Raw genomic sequence first — 20,562 nt, forward strand, 5'->3', positions numbered from 1 at the left:
GTTTTTGCAGCAATCGTAATAGGGCTGAACGATTTTAAGAAAAAATTGAAATTGCGATTTTTCTGGCAGAGATTGCGATTTCGATTTCAACCACGATTTATTTTCTTTAAATCAAGTTTCAGTGTAAATTAATTCAATGCAGCTGGCCCCGGTTCGACTCCCGCACCGGGCGGCCCTGTGCTGCGTGTCTTTCCCCTCTCTCTGCCCCCTGCTTCCTGTCTCTCTCAAACTGTCCTAACATTAAAGGCATAAAAAGCCCCAAAAAATAGCTGCGGTCGGCAACTTTTTTTTAGTCATATTAGGTTGAACTGTCATGGGATTCTGGAAGTAGAATATCAAATAGGCTGTTTAGGAAAAATAACAAAATCTGTAGCTCCCTCTGAAGCCTGTAATCATGCTTGCAAAAACCGAGCGCTCCCGGCTGTTTTTAACCAATCAAGTTAGGGTGGAGGAATCCTACCTGTCAATCACAGCTTGTGCACACGCTGGTGAGCGTGAGTCTGCCCGCAGCTTGTGTGCGCTCAACACTGGTGTGAACTCACGTGCACAACCTCCACAGAGGGGGAGGGGTTTGGGGGGGCGATTCGGAGCTTGTTAGAGGTTGGAGAGGGACCTGAAAGTTGTATCAGTTCGAATTTTCCGAGTTTAGACTCGCAATTTTGAAAACCTGCCGACGGCAGCTTTTCAAAAAAAAAAAAAATGCACCAAAAAAAACCGCAGCTTTGACGATCGCAAAATCGTGTTGTCTGAGATCGCGATTTTCGGTCGAAAACGATAGATCGTTCAGCCCTAAATCGTAACGTTTGTGACATTTAACTTCTTTCGCTGAGAGGCCGCCAGGGCATTCGGATGCTAGAGTGCAATCTAAGTTCGATGTAGTTTTGACTGTTGAACTTTGAAGAAAAAGTGACGGCTAAAACCTTTTTTTGGGGAGCAAATGATGGCATTTGCAATTTTCCTGAAGAAGTAAATGAATCACGGAAAAGGCAAACGTGTCGTTTCACCTTACACACAATGAAAGAACAGCGTGGAAAAGAAATGGTTATAAAGAATGATTGAGTAAAGAAAAAGAGAAAGAAAACTTCACTCCTTCCTCAACTCACCTGTTCCCTTTTCTTTTTTTTTTTTACCACGTGTTATCCAGCCCCCAATCATGATCACTACTTTTTTTTTCTTTTTTTCCCGCTCTTAATTTGTCCCTCTTCATCGCTCTTGTGTGAAATGTAACTGACCCATCTGTGATAGCAAAAGGTACATTAGGCATTAGGGAGTTCCCCTCTGGCCCTGTGTGCGCGCGTGTTTGTGTGAGCGAGTCCAATTGTGCATGTCGTGCACGGATATCCTCTGATGGACTACTCCTAGGGGGGCCGTCCGTCTGCTTGGCCGATGAAACGCAGCCAATTACGCTGCAGGTCTCGCTGGCAGCCAATCAAATGGAAATGGGAAAGCTTAGAGATGACAATGGGGTGTGGGGCATTGCGCTTCTACTGCACTTTGCTAATGTGAGAGAAAGTTGATGAGTGAACGCATGTGTTCATATGAGATCTTTTCCAACCTCTCTCCTGTGGTATCGTTGTAGCATTAATCAGGAATGCGTGGGCGATGGTGAATTTGATGAGCGACATGCTACTCGTTCATTCGCGCTGACAGCTTTACAGCTGCTAGAACCGATAGTTAGTCCTCCCTTTTTTATTGGTCAAACATCAATGGACTCTAGCTTTGTAGTAACCACAAAACCATGAGAAGAAGGCAAATGATAACCATCATAATTTCCACTATATATAGCCTATCTCTCCCCACTCTGCCTCCCTTTACTCTACTCTACTCATCCATCCTCACCTTGTTTAAGGCCTCCTCTTCATCTATCTTTCTGCCACTCACTCCACCCATCCTTCCTGCCCTCCCCTGTCTCTCTAGCCCTCCTCAAAGTAGGTCTCTTGGTGTCAGTGTCTTTCGGTGACAGCGGTGATGAATCACTTGCGCTGCCACCACAGTTTGTGATGACCATCACAGCCGACCCATGCATCTCTGTGGGGAAACTACCAGTGCATTATATTGCATTGATTTGTCCCCATATAGTAGTTTGTCACGGCAAAAGTTTGGGGGGGAGGGGGGAGGGGGGAGGGGGTTGATTGGTATTTTACATGGGGGGATTAAAATCAACAAGATTTTCTCATGGCACAAAAGAGGGTTTTTACCTACTTGCTACGGTGATTATGGCTCATTTAGTTTCTGCGGGTGTCTGATGAAGATGCTGGTTATGGCAGCATCCAGGTTTACTCAAGTGAGCAAAGAAATGATGAAAATATTATAATACAGTGGGGTAATGGCTCAGATTAAAGTGGCTTTAACAAAAGAGTAGGATGAAATGGAAATAAATACAGCATCTGCTTGGGGGGTATTTCAACTTTTATCATAAAAATGTATTTAGCATTGGTCCCGCTAGTCGATTTTTCTTTTTTCGTTTCAGGTGTATGTCGGCTGAAATATTCAGTCTGAAATGAAAGTATGCTAATGCAGCTCCTAAAAACATAATATAATAGATAAAGAGACTCGCCTCATAATGCTACCTCAGCCTTTCTTCCTCTGTAAATGTAGGTGTAGGTGTTTTGTTGCCGTGTAAATGTGGCCTTTGATTTTCTTGTTTCTTTTCCTCCCCCTATGAGGTTTATGTTGTGTTGTTTGTGTCTTTGGTATGAGCTCAGCATGATACACAGCCCCCTGGCGCTGATTCACAGAAACGTACACAGGCTCATACACACACGGATACGAGCACACGCTCAAGACCTCCCCTGGGTCCTGAGTAGACGGTGTGTGCGTGTGTGTGTGTGTGTGTGTGACCACGTAATGTGAGTGGATTGTGAATTTAAGTGCGTCATGCATGTATTTGTTGGGCTTTCTTGTTTCCTGTTCAACTTTACATTACGTCAGGTTTAACAGTTTACGTCTCTGTATTGGTGTCTCCTCGTGCTGAAGTCTCATCTTGAATCTTCTGTTCTTAAAAAAAAGACTAAACCACTCGTGCCACCATTCGGGATTTTTTTGCATTTATGGCACTGAAAGGAATCACGTTTCAACAAATAATCCCTGCAATGAGATTTCTTGTCAAAGTACGAGTTATGCATTCCATAAAGCACGGCCGCACCGAGGCCTGGGCTGAGCGGGGACTCCTAATTCATAGTTCTTTTTCGTGTTTTTAGCACCTCTACTCAGCCAATTGGATTTTGTTCATTCAGATTCCTGCCAGCGTCTGAGTTACGACTCGCAGCTCTAAAGATTAAGAGCCAAAAGACGATTGAATGAAAGAAACGGCTCGGATGCGAATGTGTGCTAAAACAAAGGAAGAGAAGGAAGGACTTGGAAGGAAAACGCGTAAACACACATTGTTGGCGTCCTGCTGCTTTCTGCATGCTGATCATTTTTCAGCTCCTCAGATTTACATCGTGGTCGACTGTGCACCCGTCGGCTGCAACTTACTCATCTGATATGTCACATGACTTGTAATCAAGTTCCTTATAAGATTAGAGAAAAAGAAAACATTTTTTGTCATGCAAATGGATGAAGCATCAATCACACTTTTATCACAATGAATATTTAACAAAACCGATCAGAGAACCCCCGCTCTGTCTTCTGTATCTAATTTCTTACAAGCAGCGGACATCTTCATGTCATTAGTTAAATATCAAAACCAAGACATTCTTCTTTTCATTGGCCATATTCTTCTTCTTCTTCTTCTTCTTCTCGTCCTCAATGTTCTTATTCCCAGATTCGTTTTAGGGCCTTTCACCAATTTACGCCATTAGGTGACTTTTTTTTGGGTTTCCTGTGAAATCATGTTTGAAGACACGATATAGCCAGCCCTGCTTAGGTGCTCTCAGAGGAGTTTAGCAGAATATTGGCCCTATTAGAAAATGTAGGGAGTGGGTGGAAGAGGGCAAGATGGATAGAGGGAGGCGAGAAAGGACGGAGCCGCTGGACAGAGAATCAGCGAAACGGAGAGGAAGCTGCAGAGAGGAAGATATTGGTCTTATTAGAGAAGAGCATGAGTGGGAGGAGAGGCCAAATGCAGAGAGTCAAAGATGGAGACGGAGAGAAAGGGAGGGATGACTCTACTTTGTCAGTGTTTCCCTGTGGGGGCTTGACTGCTTTTTAAAAAGTCCTAACAATGAAACGACGTCGTAAACACACACACACACACACACACACACACACACACACACACACAGGCACTGCTCCTGTGTGATAAACTTTGAGTAGGTCTCTCTTTCTCCCTCTGAGTCTGTTATCTGCTGTAATAGACTGCTTCCGCGCAAAAATACGCTTCCATGACGTCAAATACGGTCTTGTTTAATAACCCCTCTGTGTGTGTGTGTGTGTTTGGTCTCAACTCCAGCTGTAACTCTTATCCAACAACAACAAAGGATAGAGGCTCCCTTCTGCTCAAACCCCAACACTAACACACTTCAAAAAGCACTTCTTCTTCTTCTTCACAGCGCCACCACGACATCTGCTCATTGTTTTAAGACACTGTAATCTAATAAAGACGGAATAAGCCGCGACAGATTCATAAGCCATTTGCAGAAGAAATGGCTTTAAGTGAAAGGCATTGCTCCACCAGTGCTGTTTGTGTGGTAATATATCTTTGTAGAGATTATGAGACTGAGAGGGGAAAAAAGAGAGAAAATTAACAAGACTCAAACAAGTTTGTCCATTTGCATAATTTAGCCCCTTGAATGCAAACTTGTATATGCATTTCATGTCTTTCAGCACCTTTATAAGTGCTGCCGACACTGCTTAAAAATGGACTGTATATACATCATATCAGTGGCAGTTAAATTCAGGAGATCATAAACCAGAGATAACAAAGTTTTCTCAACCCACAGAAGCATGTAAATGCCTCAGCTGGAGTGACAACGCCGTTATTAATGTATGAGGTTTTCTCATGGACAGTGGAAAGCTGTCTCAGTGTACCCCCCAAATGAAATTAAACAAGCTTCAAACAAAAGGGAAGCGTGTGAAACCAGGGGATATCTGATGAAAGGAAGAGATCACGAATGTCATTGCAGTGGTTTAGCCTGCACAGTGCATGAACCAGTCATGAAAGGACAGCCTACCTAAAACCAAACCATAACTAACTTAACCCCCCTAACTGAATGCTTAGCCCAAACCCTGAAATAATTATAACTAGGGATGCAGTGATTATGAAATTCTGAACTGGTACCAGTGTTAAAATGATAATTTGGCCGATAGCTGATAGGCTACCTGTGGGTTTCTTTTGTCATTTAATTTCCCTTTAATGCCAGAGTAACGATGGGATATGCATTTAAAAAAAAAAAAAAAAGGGGAACACAAATATTTCATCCTTTCTCACACTGTCTTTAAATGAGCACACATTGGTTAATACGAACATATCAATAAAGCTTTCACATAAAAATCATTTGTTTGAAACAAACTAAGGCTAAAAAGTCTTGAATCAATTAAACCGCTGCCAACGCTAACTGTGTTTACGCGACACTATGAATTCAAAGGAAACATCGCGTTGGTCCAACCAAGACATTTAAAGTGCAAGCATAAAGTCTAGTCTTGACAAAATCGTGCAAAACTGAGATTCTCAATACCAGCCAAAAGAAATACCTGAGAACGATTCTGGCACAAAGAGGCTCGGCTCGACTCGGATCAGACTAAGCGCTCTGCACATGCTCCAAATTTCCACCTTTTTTGCATCTTTTTGTAAAAACAGCAAAGTCCAAGTGCATTGAAATCCAGTCGAATTCCCAATAAAACTGCTCGCAATCCCATATTTCTCATTGTCTCTTCAGGTATTTCCACACCGTCCCTCTGCTCTAATAAAATGTAGATTTTACAACTGCACGTGCCATCTGACAAAATCACCATTGTAGAGACTTTTCTAGAAGCTATTCTTACATGTAAAATGATGTCGGAGGCCGCAGAATCTAATAAACATGTTTTCACATAGTCCACAGCTCTGTGGCGTCTGACACACCTCAGTCTATAACTAGATTCGAGTCCTCGCATTAAAGCTGCAGTCTGCAGGATTTGTTGCTGTCATACGTAAAGTCCTAATTTTTGGCATTTTAAGAGTTTACATGATCTATCAGAACGCTTGAAGTTGAAAACGGTGACCTCCGTAGTCGCAAAATGCAAGAAATGCTTATTTTTTAACCGAAAAATAAAAAGTTATTCAACTTCCTGACCCGCCCCATCAAAACACATGAGAACTCGTGCACGTCTACGTGCACGCCAGATGCGCGTACACGACTCCTCATTCATCAACTCACCTGTCATTTGCGATCATGGAAGACACAGTAAGTAGACTAGCCCGTAATGAAGTTCAATAGTCTAGATAAATAAGCGTGGGGACGAGCCTACCTTGTATCGCGCGTGCACAATCGGTGATTGACAGGCAGCAGAGCCCAGCTCGTGACCTGATTGGTTACCTTTTACCGGTCCGGTCTGCAAATTTGTAAACAAACCTGCTGGCTTTGGAGGGACCTAGCGGGACATATAGGGGACCTAGAGAACTCTTTTTTTTTTTTTTTTTTTTTTTTTTGTATTGGGGTATTTAATGTACTACTTTCAGAATCCCCGGACAGTTCCAGGCATTATGCTTGAAAAAGAGTTGCAGACTGCAGCTTTAATACTGGGAGGAGGGCAGCGGTCCATGTGGCAGGATAATGCGTAAGCATGGGAACGACTAGGCGTGACACCGGCTTGAAGGAGCAGAGAGACAGGATGCCATTTATTTTCCAATTTCCAAGAAGGTCAGCAGCGTCCAAAAGTCTTAACAAGACTTAATTTAATCACATTCATTATCCAATCAAAGCTGTGAACACACCTACTCACGTCCTATATAAGGGCTGCTTCTGAGGCAGGTTTCCTTTTTAAATGGTAGCACAAGATGTCCTCCACGAGGGACACACTCTGAAAAGGTAATGGTTTTTGGTTTACAGTCCACACCCTAACCACCAACTGATGCTGATATGATATCTTGGGTATTTGAAAACACGCAGAACCGCTCAAAGATCATACAAAATGATATTTCTGTTTTTCTGTCCCAAGTAGATCAGGAGAAGCTGATTCATGCTTTCATCTCCAACAGACTTGACTACTGTTACGGTCTTCTGACTGGACTCCCCCAAAAGAGTCTCAAACAGCTGCAGCTCATTCAGAACGCTGCAGCCCGAGTTTTAACCAGAACAAAGAGAACAGATCCCATCACCCCAATTCTCAAGTCTTTACATCGGCTCCGGTCAGATACAGAATAGATTTTAAAGTTCTGCTACTCGTCTACAAATCACGGAATGGTTTAGGTCCAGAATACATGAATGACATGCTGGTAGAGTATAAACCCAGTAGAGCTCTGAGATCTGCTGACTCAGGTCAGATAGTGGAGCCCAGAGTTCAAACTAGACACGGTGAAGCAGCTTTTAGCTGTTATGCTGCACACAACTGGAACAAACTACCAGCAGAACTGAAATCAGCCACAACTGTAAGCACTTTTAAATCCAGGTTAAAAACATTTCTCTTTCGGTGTGCTTATGGTTGAGTTCCTTTAAATAATTTTAAAGCATAATGCTATAAATCCTCTTAATTGTTTTATATTTTTCTTTTCCCCCTCTTCTTTGATTGCTTTTAACTGTGTGTTTTAATTTTTATTCTATTTTTTTTATTCTCTTTAAATTGCTTGTTTTTATCTTTTAAATGCCTTGTCTTTATGTAAAGCACACTGAGTTGCCTGTGGTATGAAATGCGCTATATAAATAAAGATGCCTTGCCTTGCCTTTTCTGGTGTCGGTGTTGTCCAAGAATCAGATTTTATATGCAGGATTTCCTGTCAGACTCCAGTGTTGGCTGGCAGAAAATTTCAGGCTGAAATGCATTTACTGCATAAAGTAATGTTAATGTGTCATTCCACATCCAAGAGGCTAATGACGCTGTTTGTTGGTGATGGCTGTGACCATTACGGGCCGACTGGTTAGGGCCGTTTACTTGGCGTGACGGTTTGTTTTCCACGGATATTTCTCCCTCTTTTGTTTCGCTGCTGCTATTTTTAGGTTCTGTCTGTTTATATTTAGCAACCGGCCACCGAGGAATTTTTGACACTTTCTTTGCCTCTCCTCCTCCTGTGGACTCAGCAGAGCTGCTAAAACCTTGCAGATAACAGAATATTTGTGGCAAATATAAGTGACTGGGAGGATACGTGTGACGCAAATATACGCAGGTTTTAGCATTACCTCAGTGTTTTCCTCTCAAACTCAACTGACTGTTCGCCGCAGACTCATCTGAATGTGATGTTTGTTTTTTTTTTTCTTTTTTTGTTGTACACGTGTGTTTCACAGACCAGACAGTGCATGATGCTATCAGCGGCAGAGGATATGAGGGCTGCTATTTTTAACTTCCCTCGGATCTCGACGTAGACACGCTGTCCTGCCTCGTGGGGCAGGTGTGTGTGTGTGTGTGTGTGTGTGTGTGTGCGCGCATCACTGTGGTTGTGTGTGTGGGTTTTAGTTTATGCAACAGTGCTGGATATTTGACAGTGGGAGACTGAGGATGTGATAGACAAAGTGAGAGGTGAAAAAGCGGTGAATGACAAACTGCGCGTGTGTGCTTGGGTGTGTGAACGCTGCTGACTGAAGGTGTGAGGGGAAAGCAGACATGTCACACTTGACAAGGGTGAAATGATTGGCTGTTTTCTGATGTCACGGATCATGAGCCATCCCAATTAGAAACAATCAGACGCTGCTTAGTCATTCCATCTGTCTTTTTTTTCCCCACTCGTGTACTTTTCCTCTCTTCTGTCTCTCCGCCCTGCATCCAGCTCTTCTTTATCCGTGTCTCTGATTTCGTGTCTTTCAGAGATTCTGTTGCTAATTCTTTTTGATAATTGCTTTCCATTTTAGTCGTTTGTTTTATGTTTCCTGTCTCATTTCATAAAGTATTGAGCATCAGATGATGTGATTAGCAGCTACTGTATTATACATCATGTGGGATCCGAATAAATTATGTGATGAAGCAGCTGTCAGAAAAAAAAGTGAAAGCCTTACTACATTAAACTGTGTTAAGCGCAGTGACTCCATTTTCAGTGTGTCTCTCTCCTGTCAGTTTGAATGCAGACATATGTGGATGCCCTCTCTTGGTGGAAAAGCGAGCATGAAGGCAGCTTTATTGAATCCTTTGTTGTCAGTGTTTATCCGAAGTGTCTACTTCAGTGAAGTGTTGAAAAGAGGCCACTCCTGTCTCAGAACTGCAGGTTAAGTCATCCTAAACTGCCCATTTCTGGGACAAAACACTGAAGCCGTGGCTCGTGCATTTTCTCTCTCCTGGTAATGTTTCCGTTTGTGCACATAAAATGAGCGTATTCAGCCTTTAAAGTACATTTTGGATGTGTTGGATGTGACATGATGAGAGTCGGGGAACTGAAAGAGAAAGTACACGAAGTAGCCACGGCATTAAAATCACCTTAACATTGGATTTATCTTCCTTATTCTACCAAAACTGACCTGTCAGAGCTTGGACAAAGGACTGCTTTCTTTTGGTCATGGCTGACATCAGCACATTGATAGCAGATCCTTTGGGGTTTGTGGGGTTTGGCCTGTTCTGCTGTATATCAAGGATGCTCAATTGGGTTGGGATCTTTGGAATTCAGAGGTTCGAGTTAACACATTTTGGGCTCTTAGTCGTGTTCCTTTAATGCTACTGATGTTTTTTTTCGTTGAGTGTGGCTGTTATGGAGAGGAGTGCGCAGTCTGCAACAACGTTTAGGCGTGTAGTCGAAGCAACGTCCACCCCAATGCCAGGAATTAAGGTCTGCTGGCCGAACATTGCATTGTACCAAGACGATCGGTGTCATTCACTCCTCCTGCGAATCATTTGGGTGCCGTTGGCTGATCGTTGTGAGAGCACTCACTGTGTTTTCACTTCTGGGTTACATTCACTTAAACACACAGCAACATTTTACCAAAGCGCAGAAACCTTTCGTGGTCAGTGTTAGAAATCAAAACTACGTGGTTAGAGTAGGAAAAATGATGAATGCACTTCATGCAGCGCTTTTGCTATATGAAATTAACAAGAAATAATGACTTGAGCTGGAAATAGGCTTGTGATGTCCAGACAAAACTGTCTGTTTTTAGAATTTGGTGACTTTTCAGACTGATCTAAATGTTCTTTTACGAGTTAATACGACTCACCTGTGCATTATAGAAACATTCAAACACCCTAAAGCAGCACAAGAGAGTCTGGCAATCTTTTGCTCTTGGGCTCCCTCTGCAGTCCCACAAGGTAACACCACTGTTTCCATCACTGTGAATTGGTTGTCATGCTGAAGAGGCTGAGAAAGACACTAGCGGAAGCTACCAAAAATGTCAAGAGACAAAGTTGGACCCCCCATTCAAAAGAATTAAGAGTATTGTTGTCAGAATGTTGTTACATAAGTTCAGCTAAATTGGTTTGGAATAATTGGATTGAAAGCTGCAAACGTATCACTTGGAAAGAAAATAAACCTTTGTTAAACATATGCTTTTCCATAGATGGCCACATAAAAATCTGACCTCATTCTGCATATTCCATGACTGCCCTCTGTACATTGCAGCTAAGCGTGGGAGTATCCGCTGCTGCCGTGATGAAGACAGGGAGTGACAAGTCTTATAGCATGACCTCCCTCCTCTCCCACCATGCTCAAGCATCGCTTCAGTTTCTACCAAATTAGCACACACTCACACACACACACACACACACACTCACATACGCACAAAGCTCCACAAATAGAGAGGCTCTGAAGAGCACTTGAGCCTGTGTCTTAGAATTGGCAAATCACACATACAGATACAATACCATTAAAGAGCATTCGAGGTTCCTGACGTGGAGGGGACAAGCTGCACACTCATTTTCTCATTCACTCCCACTGACACAACTAACGCGATGAATTCCCACTCTATTCAGAAGCAATCAAGACGGTGAAAAAAGAAATGCAAGCTCATGCATGTGGCAAAGAAATTATGTTCAGTGCTCCAATATGATTACGAATGCCAGCCACTGCCCTCAGCCCATGCTTCCTACTTGTGTCTATTTTCATTCTCACAAAGCTTTCCACCGTGTTGTGCCAGACCTTCTCTGTGTCTTAGAACTCGGCTTCACTTATCTATCGAAACACACACCAGAAATGGCCACCGTCGGAGCTGTTGGGAAGTAAAGGCAGAGTGGAAAGCCAAGCTCGCACATCTGAGCTGTGGAAAATTTCTTCAGGAATTGCTTTCTTAAACAACTTCTCTCTTTAGTCTTTGGAAATCATTTGGCTGGCAGATGGAATTGCAGCAGCGTTTTGCAGCATCACGCCGTAATTTTGAAATCATGTCGATGAATCTGAATAAACGCTCAGACTCTGTGCTTCAACACCACAGTTGGAAACGGTAACAATGCGGCTTCATACAGGAACTCTGTTGTCATATAAAGAGAGAGGGACTGATTTTAAACGATCTTTGTCTCAATTATTTCCACATTTTGAAAGCACATCTTATCTACTATTACACACACATATGTACCCCATATCATATTACCCAGCTGAGGTATGAATTTTCCCATTTAATCCTTTATAATCCCCAGAATATCATATTCTGACTCCACCTCCAAAAGTAATGACTATCAGCAGAGAATTGCTCAAGTGGACAATTTTACTCCACCAGAATGATTTTGAAAATGTTTGAATGCATAGTGGCATAGTCTGTTGCAAATTGAAGAATGTAATATCTCTCTTCTTGTTATTTCTGCTCAACTATCTTCTTTCCTTCAGTCTACACTACAAAAGGTGAACTATACTCTTCTTGTACTTGATGTATTTTCTTTCGAGACAAGGGATAGAGCAACATTTCTTCATTGTATCTATGCTTTGGCTCCCATATAGTCCAGGATTTCTTAGACAAAGCAGGGTGTTTCGCCTTGTTTTAGACCATATTTCCAAAACCTCTACATTTTCAGCATTGATGCGACAGACCCCACATTTCAAACGTACAGAAAATTGAAGTGCTAAATTATTATTCAAATGTTGCAGTCAGATGTCCATACCACGTACAAAAAAAAAAATCACACTCGTCAAAGCGCATTGTATTCCTGAATCACGAGACTAACTCGGACAACTCCCACTCAAGCCACTCCACCCAACTGGGTCAGGAACCTGCTTCTTTGGATTTGAATGTAGAGGGTACCTCACGAGTATCACTTTTGGATGTGCAGAGATTCACAAGCTGGGATTGTGACCGTTGAGGGTCACAATCTGGAACATGTTTTGTGTGTTTTTAACACATAACCATGGCTTTTTTTCTGACCTTTAACCAAATATTGATAACGCTTAACTAGGTTCAGAGAATGGATTCAAACAGAAGTCTCACACATGGCAGCTTGGGTGTACATCCCCCTCTATTCCTCTGTAAGTCGTCGATAAGCCAGCGCTGTAGAAAGATGTTTTCCTCTCCGCGTGTTCTATTGGCGCAGCTAATGTGTCGTTTGCCACCTCCGAATTGCAACTAGCAGTAGACAAGTTCCCTTTGCATTGGAAAGTGATGGCAAAGGGAGGTCACAATGTCAGGCTGCCACTTTTTCTTTGAAGTTAAAACATCCTGTTGAATATGGGGAAACTTTGAATCTCAGTTCCTTTTTCTGATTGAAAATGGACCTCTTTTCCACATTTGCTTTTCAGCATTTTTATGGTCCAAAGTCCACTTTGGAACTGATGAGGCTTGACGTTTTCACCGTATAAGATTGGGGCTGCGGCCCAATAAGGCTGCCGTCATTATGGATGCTGATTCGTCTCACATCCCAACGCATGAACGCTTGCTTTTTTTCACACTTTAGTCACACTGGGGATGAATTACTTTAGAAAGAGACTGCAGGCTGTGTGTTCCTGTCGAGCGTGTATGTCTTGTGCACATATATAATAAGAAAGCCGACTGACTCGGAACACTTAACTTAAAGATAAAGTTTGTATTAACTCTGACACTTTTGCCTGTCCTGCTATTATTTATTTATTATTTTTTTTCCCTTCCTCAGTATGTTTAGTCTCATTTCGCCTAATTTAATTTAGTTCACATTATAATGAGTCATTTTAAATGCAGCATAAATGAATAGAGGTAATTTGTTCACCTGTAATAGAGCTCGTCCGCACTGTCCAAGCTCGTGTCTGAGTTTGGCTGAATTAAGTGGCAAATGACTCTCAGTCAGGTTTAATGGAGTGGATATGAGCGGCTCGGAGTGAATGCAGTCCTCGTTCTGCAGAACAAGGCCCAGAGTTCTGCAGCCTGTCTGTACGGCACCAATCCAATTAGCTCTTAATTGAATTGTTCTGAGCCCCTCATCCATACGTTTCCTTCACAAGAAGCTTATTACTTGCAATCTCTGCATGTGTGTTTGTGTGCATGGGGGAGTGTGTGAGCAAGAGCGTCCGTGTGCTCGTATTTTGCCTAATTTGAAATGCTCTGTTGTCGTTTTGATATTTCCGAGATGCAGTTTGAATGAGCCGGACTGATGTCCCCCCTCCTTTCTCTCTCTCTCTCTGCCCTCCCTCTCTTCTGTTCCTTGTTCTCAGGATGTGAAGTCGACTTTCTTCCAGTTCGGTGCCTCCATCCAACAGGAGGCTCTGCTGATGCTCAACATCATGGAGGAGTACGACTGGCACATCTTTTCCATTGTCACGTCAAAGTTCCCCGGCTACCAGGAGTTCATCAATATCCTAAAAACCACCGTGGACAACAGGTGGGGTCATTTCCTTTGTTGTTGCTTAGTTCAGATGCTGCATTTGAAAGGATAAAGTCGCATTTATCAGACCTGTTGTTGGTGAGTTTGCAGATGGTGTTGCTGTGACACACACGTCTCAAGCGATAAAAGAGACACCGATTCTAGCACCTCTGTGAAGCTACTTTGGCACTGTTGCACTTTAAGCTAAATTCTATTTATGACAAGCTAACGAAGATTTACATTGACGTTAAACCTGTCCACCGCCTTGATTCGGTGCGTTCAAATTGACCCGGTGGTGATGATGAAAAAGCAATGACTTTTCGCCCCAAGATTTTTCCTCAAGCTCTCAGACAAATGTCTTGTTTGTGCACAATCAGATGAATGGTTGTGGAGAAAAGTGAAAAAATCTCCTGATGAATAGTCACGTGGTATTGATATTCAATAGTTCCTTGTAAAATGCTTAATTTGTAGGCCGCAGGCTAAATATTCTCCCAGGCCTTGTCCACACGTACGTTGATGTTACTGGTGGAAAAAAAAGAAAGAAAAAAAAAGGGATTTTTTTAAATTTTTTTTCCCATGTTTCCCATCATCACCATGCGAACTCAGCTCTTGGCAACTGAAAATGGACTGTTTTAAAAACACCAGCCAAAGGCACGGCGGCAGGAGATGCCAGCAAGAAAGCGCCTGCGCTGACCTCGTCAACGGGACACTCTACATGTTTGCACATAAATGACTGGTTGCTTGCCGGCTGAACAGAAATGGTTGCCAAGTTTTGGAGGAGACCTGATCAGGCATCTCGTTGAGAGGAAAACTTTGAGGAGGAAGTGGTTGTCGCTGCCCGGTTTCTTACACAATACTTACCCAATAGCACTTCTGTATGCGGCGAAATTAAGCAGAAAAAAACGCCTGATAGCCCACTGGCGGGCCATCAGGCTTATCAGCTGAAGACCACTTAAACATAGTTTTGTGACTTTTGTTGTTTTCTTTTATCAATAAACAGAAAAAAAGTTTGCTGTTTTATGCAACCGAGAAACTACAGAATATTCCCACTTTAGCTGCTGGTACCAGGGAATTAGAATAACTTTTCATCAATTCTAAGCATTGCCGCAGGTCCCCTTTTTCTGCTTATTTAATTCCCACTTTGAGCACTGGTTAGTTTCTGGGCGCCCGAGGAAATAATTAAATTGCTTTGTACAGTATAGTGAATTTCAACAGGGGCACATTAACAGTTTAATCTTAACATGGTTAAGTGACACAACACACTTGCCCCAGAGGATTGGAAAGTCATTGTTTCTTAAATTTAATTAGTCACAGTTTATCTGGCATCTGGTTGTGAGGGCACCAGTCGAATAAAAAGCGTCCCGAGCGTCTGCAGGGGTAATCTGGAGTTATCTGGCAGGTGTTTGTGTCTGCCGGGATGTCTGTGGGCACATTTTGTCACAGCAAGTGCGTCACAACCACTGATACAGGATGCAGGCATGCAACTTCACAAGTGTTTACTGTGGTTCAGATCCGAATAGAGGCCGGGTCCATGGGGGGTGTGTGAACCTCATTATATAATATAATACTGCAGTAATGAGTAAGTACCACTAGGTTGGGTCATTAAAGTTTTGATGGGTGCTGCCGGTGATTTGATTTCATCCCAAGATGGTCTTTTTACAGAAGCATTACATCTGCCTGTAATCATTAGCGCTGTTGTCGTGTCTGTTTTACTCTGTGTGTGCGAGTCTACCTGGGTGTGTGTGTGTGTGTGTGTGTGTGTGTGTGTGTGTGTCATTGTCTCTCTTATTAGTTCTGTCATGTGGGACTTGTAGACCATCATCACTTTGGACAGCAGGAAAAGGACAGCGAGTCCCAAATCGCTCTCGTGTTACACTGCCTGTCTACTGTTGAACTCTTACATGAGGGTTAACAGCTTCCCTCTTTTCCCTACTGTTTGTCACATGTCGTAACACTCACTCCCCATTGTGTGTGTGTGCGTGTGTTCGTTTTTTTTTTTTTCTTTGTGCTTCACTCCGCTAGCTCTTGCTAGCTGCTACTAACCCCTGATACCGCAGTGTACCAGTTTATGACATGTTATGCGGTTTAATTACCAAGATAACTGCCTTTTCCTCTGTTTGTTCAGCTCTTTAGCCTAATGTAATGGGACTTGCTGATATATTGTCATTCCGAACGTGTAAAAAGGGCAGCCGATCCCCCAGGATGAGAAAAAAAGTACTCTATAAATGCATTGTCTTTTTTTTAATGAGCACTTGTTATTTTTTCGCTCTGCAGGCTATAACTAACTGGTACCCGAACTATAATGAAAATGCTCTGGAAATATGCATACCCGTTTTCCATTACTGCATTTTAAGCTGTCCATTTATTCTCCTTTAGAAAAAAAAAAAAAGACACACGTGACACATTTGGTCTAACAGGCAACAGGAGCTGCGTATCGTGCTGATATCTCTAATGTTTTCTGATTTCTGCTGCGACCAGTGAGCACAATGACCACAGGAATTGCTTTGGACTTTACACGTCAACAGGGCAGTGCTTGTTCTTTTTTTGCTCCGTGGGCTAAAAACCTATACTGTAAATCCTGATACAGGGCCAAGTTTAACATCCGCATTCCGCTTAGCCTTAATATATTCATCCTAACAATAAGCCCTCACCTCTGTGAACTCATGCCACAGCTATCGATGATGGTAATTATAATGGATGATTATGACTGTCCTTGCCAGCGCCTGGGCGAAGTTAATAATCTATTAGTTAGATATTAACATTTCTTCACTGTCCTCGTTATTCTTGTTTCAGTTTTGTGGGCTGGGACCTGCAGAATATCATCTCTCTGGATGCAGTGGAGGAAGACAGCCGCTCTCAGATCATGCTCAAGAAGGTCCAGTCTCCGGTGGTCCTGCTGTACTGCTCCAAGGACGAGGCGGTCTATATTCTGGACGAGGCGCGCTCTCTGGGCCTCACCGGATTCGGTTACATCTGGATTGTGCCGTCACTCACCACCGGCAACCCGGAGATAACCCCGGAGGCGTTTCCGTCGGGGATGATTTCAGTGTCGTATGACGACTGGGACTACCCGCTGGAGGCGCGAGTTCGTGACGGCCTGGGGATCATAACGTCGGCAGCGGCGGCCATGTTGGAGGAGTACGGCGACATCCCTGAAGCCAAAACGTCCTGTTACGGTCAGATGGAGAAGACGAGCAAGCTGCCACCAAGCGCACTGCATAAGTAAGCAAAATGTCACATAAGATATAAACAAATCCGCATGAAGGAGTAAGAGTGGCGAAATATGCTGCAGCATTACTGATGGTTATAAGACTAAGAGATTTAGAATTACAATTAGGAGCATAAAGAGGTGTTGGACTTAAAGGAGAAGGAGGGGGAAATAAAAGGAGATGAATGGAATTTGAAGAGGAAGTTTGTGATTTAATCTGCAAAGAAAGAGGCAAGGGAAGAAACTGAGAGTGGGGTAGCAGCGGGAGGCCACTCCAAATGAGTGCTCTCCCAAATTGAAGAGCTCCTCGATGAGTCCTTCTGTCCCTCTTCTCATTTATTCCTCCAGTTCTCGTTCGCTCTCATCACGCGTTCACCCCCCCCAACAGCCAGTGGGAGATGTTGCAGGTCTTGCCAGCTCTGTCTGGTCTTCCATCTGTCAGAGGGGGGAAGATACACACACACACACACACACACACACACACACACACACACACAGCCTGTGTTTACATCCTAGTGTTGTTTCTGTTTGACATAACGATGTGTGAAATTGACATTCTTATGCGTTAATGACAGAATTTAGTTCCTCGACATATTTCCCAAAAAATGAAATCAGAAACGCTGTCTCGGCTGTTGATTAGAAACGATTACTCTTGAAAGGGATTGTCAAGAAATGTAGCTCCAAATAAACACAGGCGCATGTCTGCCCAACACCTTTTCCATTCCCAATGCATGCAGTTAACGGTAAAAAATGCAAAATCACACCAGGAAAAACACCCAAGAGCTACATGTCATGACTCTACAGGCCTGGGTTGGCGGATTAAAAAGTAAAAAGTGAGGACAGTACTGTCAGAAAAAGACAAAGGAAGGGAAGGGTCACCATGAGAAAGCTCCTTTGTTGCATCTGAACAAACCAGCCATCCTCTGGACCGATGTCCTTTGGACGTTTGGAGAAAATAAAAGGCAGCATATCAGCTGAAACGGCTCTCACCAGCTGTCGGGCACGGTGGTGGAGGGTTGATGATTCGGGCTTTTTTCTGCAGCCACTGGACCCGACAGGTTTGTTTTTTTCTTCTGAGGTTGTATTCGTCTAACTTCAGGACCTCGGGTTAAAGGATTGTATATTTGTGTAATCTTTTGCAACGTATGACCATTTTTCGAATGTTTATTTGAAATTTTGTGTCGTCGCTAAAATTGTTCCGAATGGCACCGATTGATTTCACTCTAAAAGAACCATTTGTACATGCATGTTTCTTTTTCTGCATTTCTACGATGGAAACATGAATGAAAGTTAAGGCATTGCCCTGAGCGAGGCTCCACCTCAAGTCCTTAGCATGACCAGCGAGCTGGGATCCAAAGTCAATCCCTCTGAATTGCTAACACTGCACTTTACCCATCCAGAGAATCAATCACTGTCATCAGGAGACCTTGCATGACAGCTTCATATTATTCACCTGTTCAAGGAGCCTGCCAAAGGCCCATATATCCAAGCTCATCTCCGTGACAACAATAAAATCTTGATAGACGATCGCATAAACATGTATATGGGAATGTCTTCCATGTTGTGTGAACATCTAAAATGTATGAAGAACATATTGACTGGATATGTAAACCACATCACCACCTGCCCATTTGTGTAACAGTGTTTCCCACAGATGTGAAGGCAATGTGTGGTGGTGGGCCGGGGGGGGGTGGGGGGGGTTGGTTGGTTGGGTGTAAAAAATTAAAATTCTTCAAAATAATTCCTTTGTTAATAATTGGTCACACAAAACTTTATTAAGGGGGTTATAACACAGACTAAATAGACCACATAGAACCCATTTCAGAATTTTTTTCCAGAATACCACCCCCCACTGTCAGAGATCTGTAATGTGACATATATGTCACATTGGGAGTTAAGAACCTGGATAGTTTCTCCAACAAGGAAAATTATGGGGGACGTAAGGATGTGTGACACCTGTGTCACGGTGGGTGACACAGGTGCGGCTTATCTGCAGATATTCACATCTTCATTGTAAACAAATGAATAACATAGCTAATTACACCGGTTCAGCTGTTTCAGACTGATACCTCCGGTTCAGGCTGCTCCTCATCCTCAACACGCACTTCTCTTTTTCAATCGCGGAAAATATTTTTCAATACTCATCTGGATTGAAGCAGCAAACATTCAGTGTAAAGCCTGGTTTAAGCCTGGTTTATAGTCGGTAACGCAAGACGCAAAGCAAGACGCAAGGAGAAACGCAAGCCCTTGCGCGGTTGCAAGCCCCCGAATGCGAGCTTGCGTGTGTCACCTCATTTTTCTAAACTTTACGCAAGAAAAGACGCAAGCCTACTACTTGAAAACGGCATACTCATTGATCAGACAGTATGCAGAGCGTTTACACACAGTGCACTTCACTCCTGTCCGAGCCGAAATCAGCCGGCCTGAAAAGCTGATTTCCCTTAAGCTATAAACTCTGTAAATATATAACTTTAGCAACATTTGAAACATTTTCAGGTGAGAAAGTAGTCGTTTAGACCCCCAAGGTGTTGAAAATCTGACAAAATACCGGCTATTTACAAGAAGAAGAAGCATGAATCACTCGAAGAGGTCCTGGCGATGAATTTCCTTTCATCATAGTAGGCTTGTCATTGAAAAAACCCGCTGCTCCACCTACTCTCCTGGCGGTGAATCGCCATGCAGCACACGCAAGCGCCGGCAAAGCTAAATGAAGTATAAACGTCTCGAGCCATTTACATAAACGCAAGAAGAAAGCGCAAGGGCAGTAAAAAGAAGTATAACTCAGCCTTAAGAGTTTAAAAAAACTACTTTATTTGATTCACAGCTGCTAGTGTTTAGACCTCGACAACCCAACTACATTTTTTTTTTTACGGCAAACTTGCAACTAGTTAACTTTATAAAGAAGGCGTAATTGCTTGTTTGCTATGGGTCGGGACGGGACAACAATGTATTCAAAATATAAAATATTTTTATAGGACTTTTTACTGTGTGATTTTATAAAGGTGTACGTGATACCAACCTTTCGTGAATTCTTTCGGTTGAGCTAATCTACGCGACGCTGAGACTAGCAAGCTTCCACGCTTCCAGGGAAGCACGGAGGGGAGGGGCTGTGTGTGTGAGTAGGCTATGCGAGAGAGACGGAGGGAGAGCAGCAAGGAAATGCAGCTTAACGAATCCGAGTATTTTTTAAATAGCGTTAAAAAAAAAATTATAACGAAACGCAATATGTGGCGGCCGGTGTTTAATCTGTGGCGCACCGCCACGAATTAGTCTATGTGTGGGAAACAGTGTGTAAAATCCGCTTGCAGTTGTTACTTTTTTAATCGTCGACTTAAGACAGCATTTGCTGAAACGTTGGGGGAAAAAAATCTCGTAGAGCCAATGATCCAACTCATCCAATGATTTTCTGAGATCTTTTCTTTTTGAGGCGGCTATAATCATCTGGTTTCGACCCGTCATTGATAGAGGTCGACGGAAATGGGTTTTGTATTTTTTTCGTATATTTAGGCTTTCTCTGAAGTTGATTTAAAAATGTATTCATAAATCCTAACTCCTTCTGGAGCTGTTCCTCCAGTTATTTTGTCTGCGGCGATGCCTACGGTTTATGACGC

General features: G+C 42.9%; 1 protein-coding gene across 1 annotated transcript in view; it reads left to right on the top strand.

Annotated features, from left to right (window-relative positions):
- The window catches only part of grin2aa (glutamate receptor, ionotropic, N-methyl D-aspartate 2A, a), a 145,197-nt gene that overhangs the window by 79,860 nt on the left and 44,775 nt on the right, over positions 1–20,562 (top strand). Inside the window, exons 3-4 of the mRNA XM_075453795.1 lie at positions 13,595–13,761; positions 16,537–16,965. Coding sequence (XP_075309910.1) covers positions 13,595–13,761; positions 16,537–16,965 — 596 coding nt within the window. The remainder of the gene's footprint in view (positions 1–13,594; positions 13,762–16,536; positions 16,966–20,562) is intronic.

This window comes from Odontesthes bonariensis, chromosome 21 (assembly GCF_027942865.1).
Source record: "Odontesthes bonariensis isolate fOdoBon6 chromosome 21, fOdoBon6.hap1, whole genome shotgun sequence".
Lineage (NCBI taxonomy): Eukaryota > Metazoa > Chordata > Actinopteri > Atheriniformes > Atherinopsidae > Odontesthes > Odontesthes bonariensis.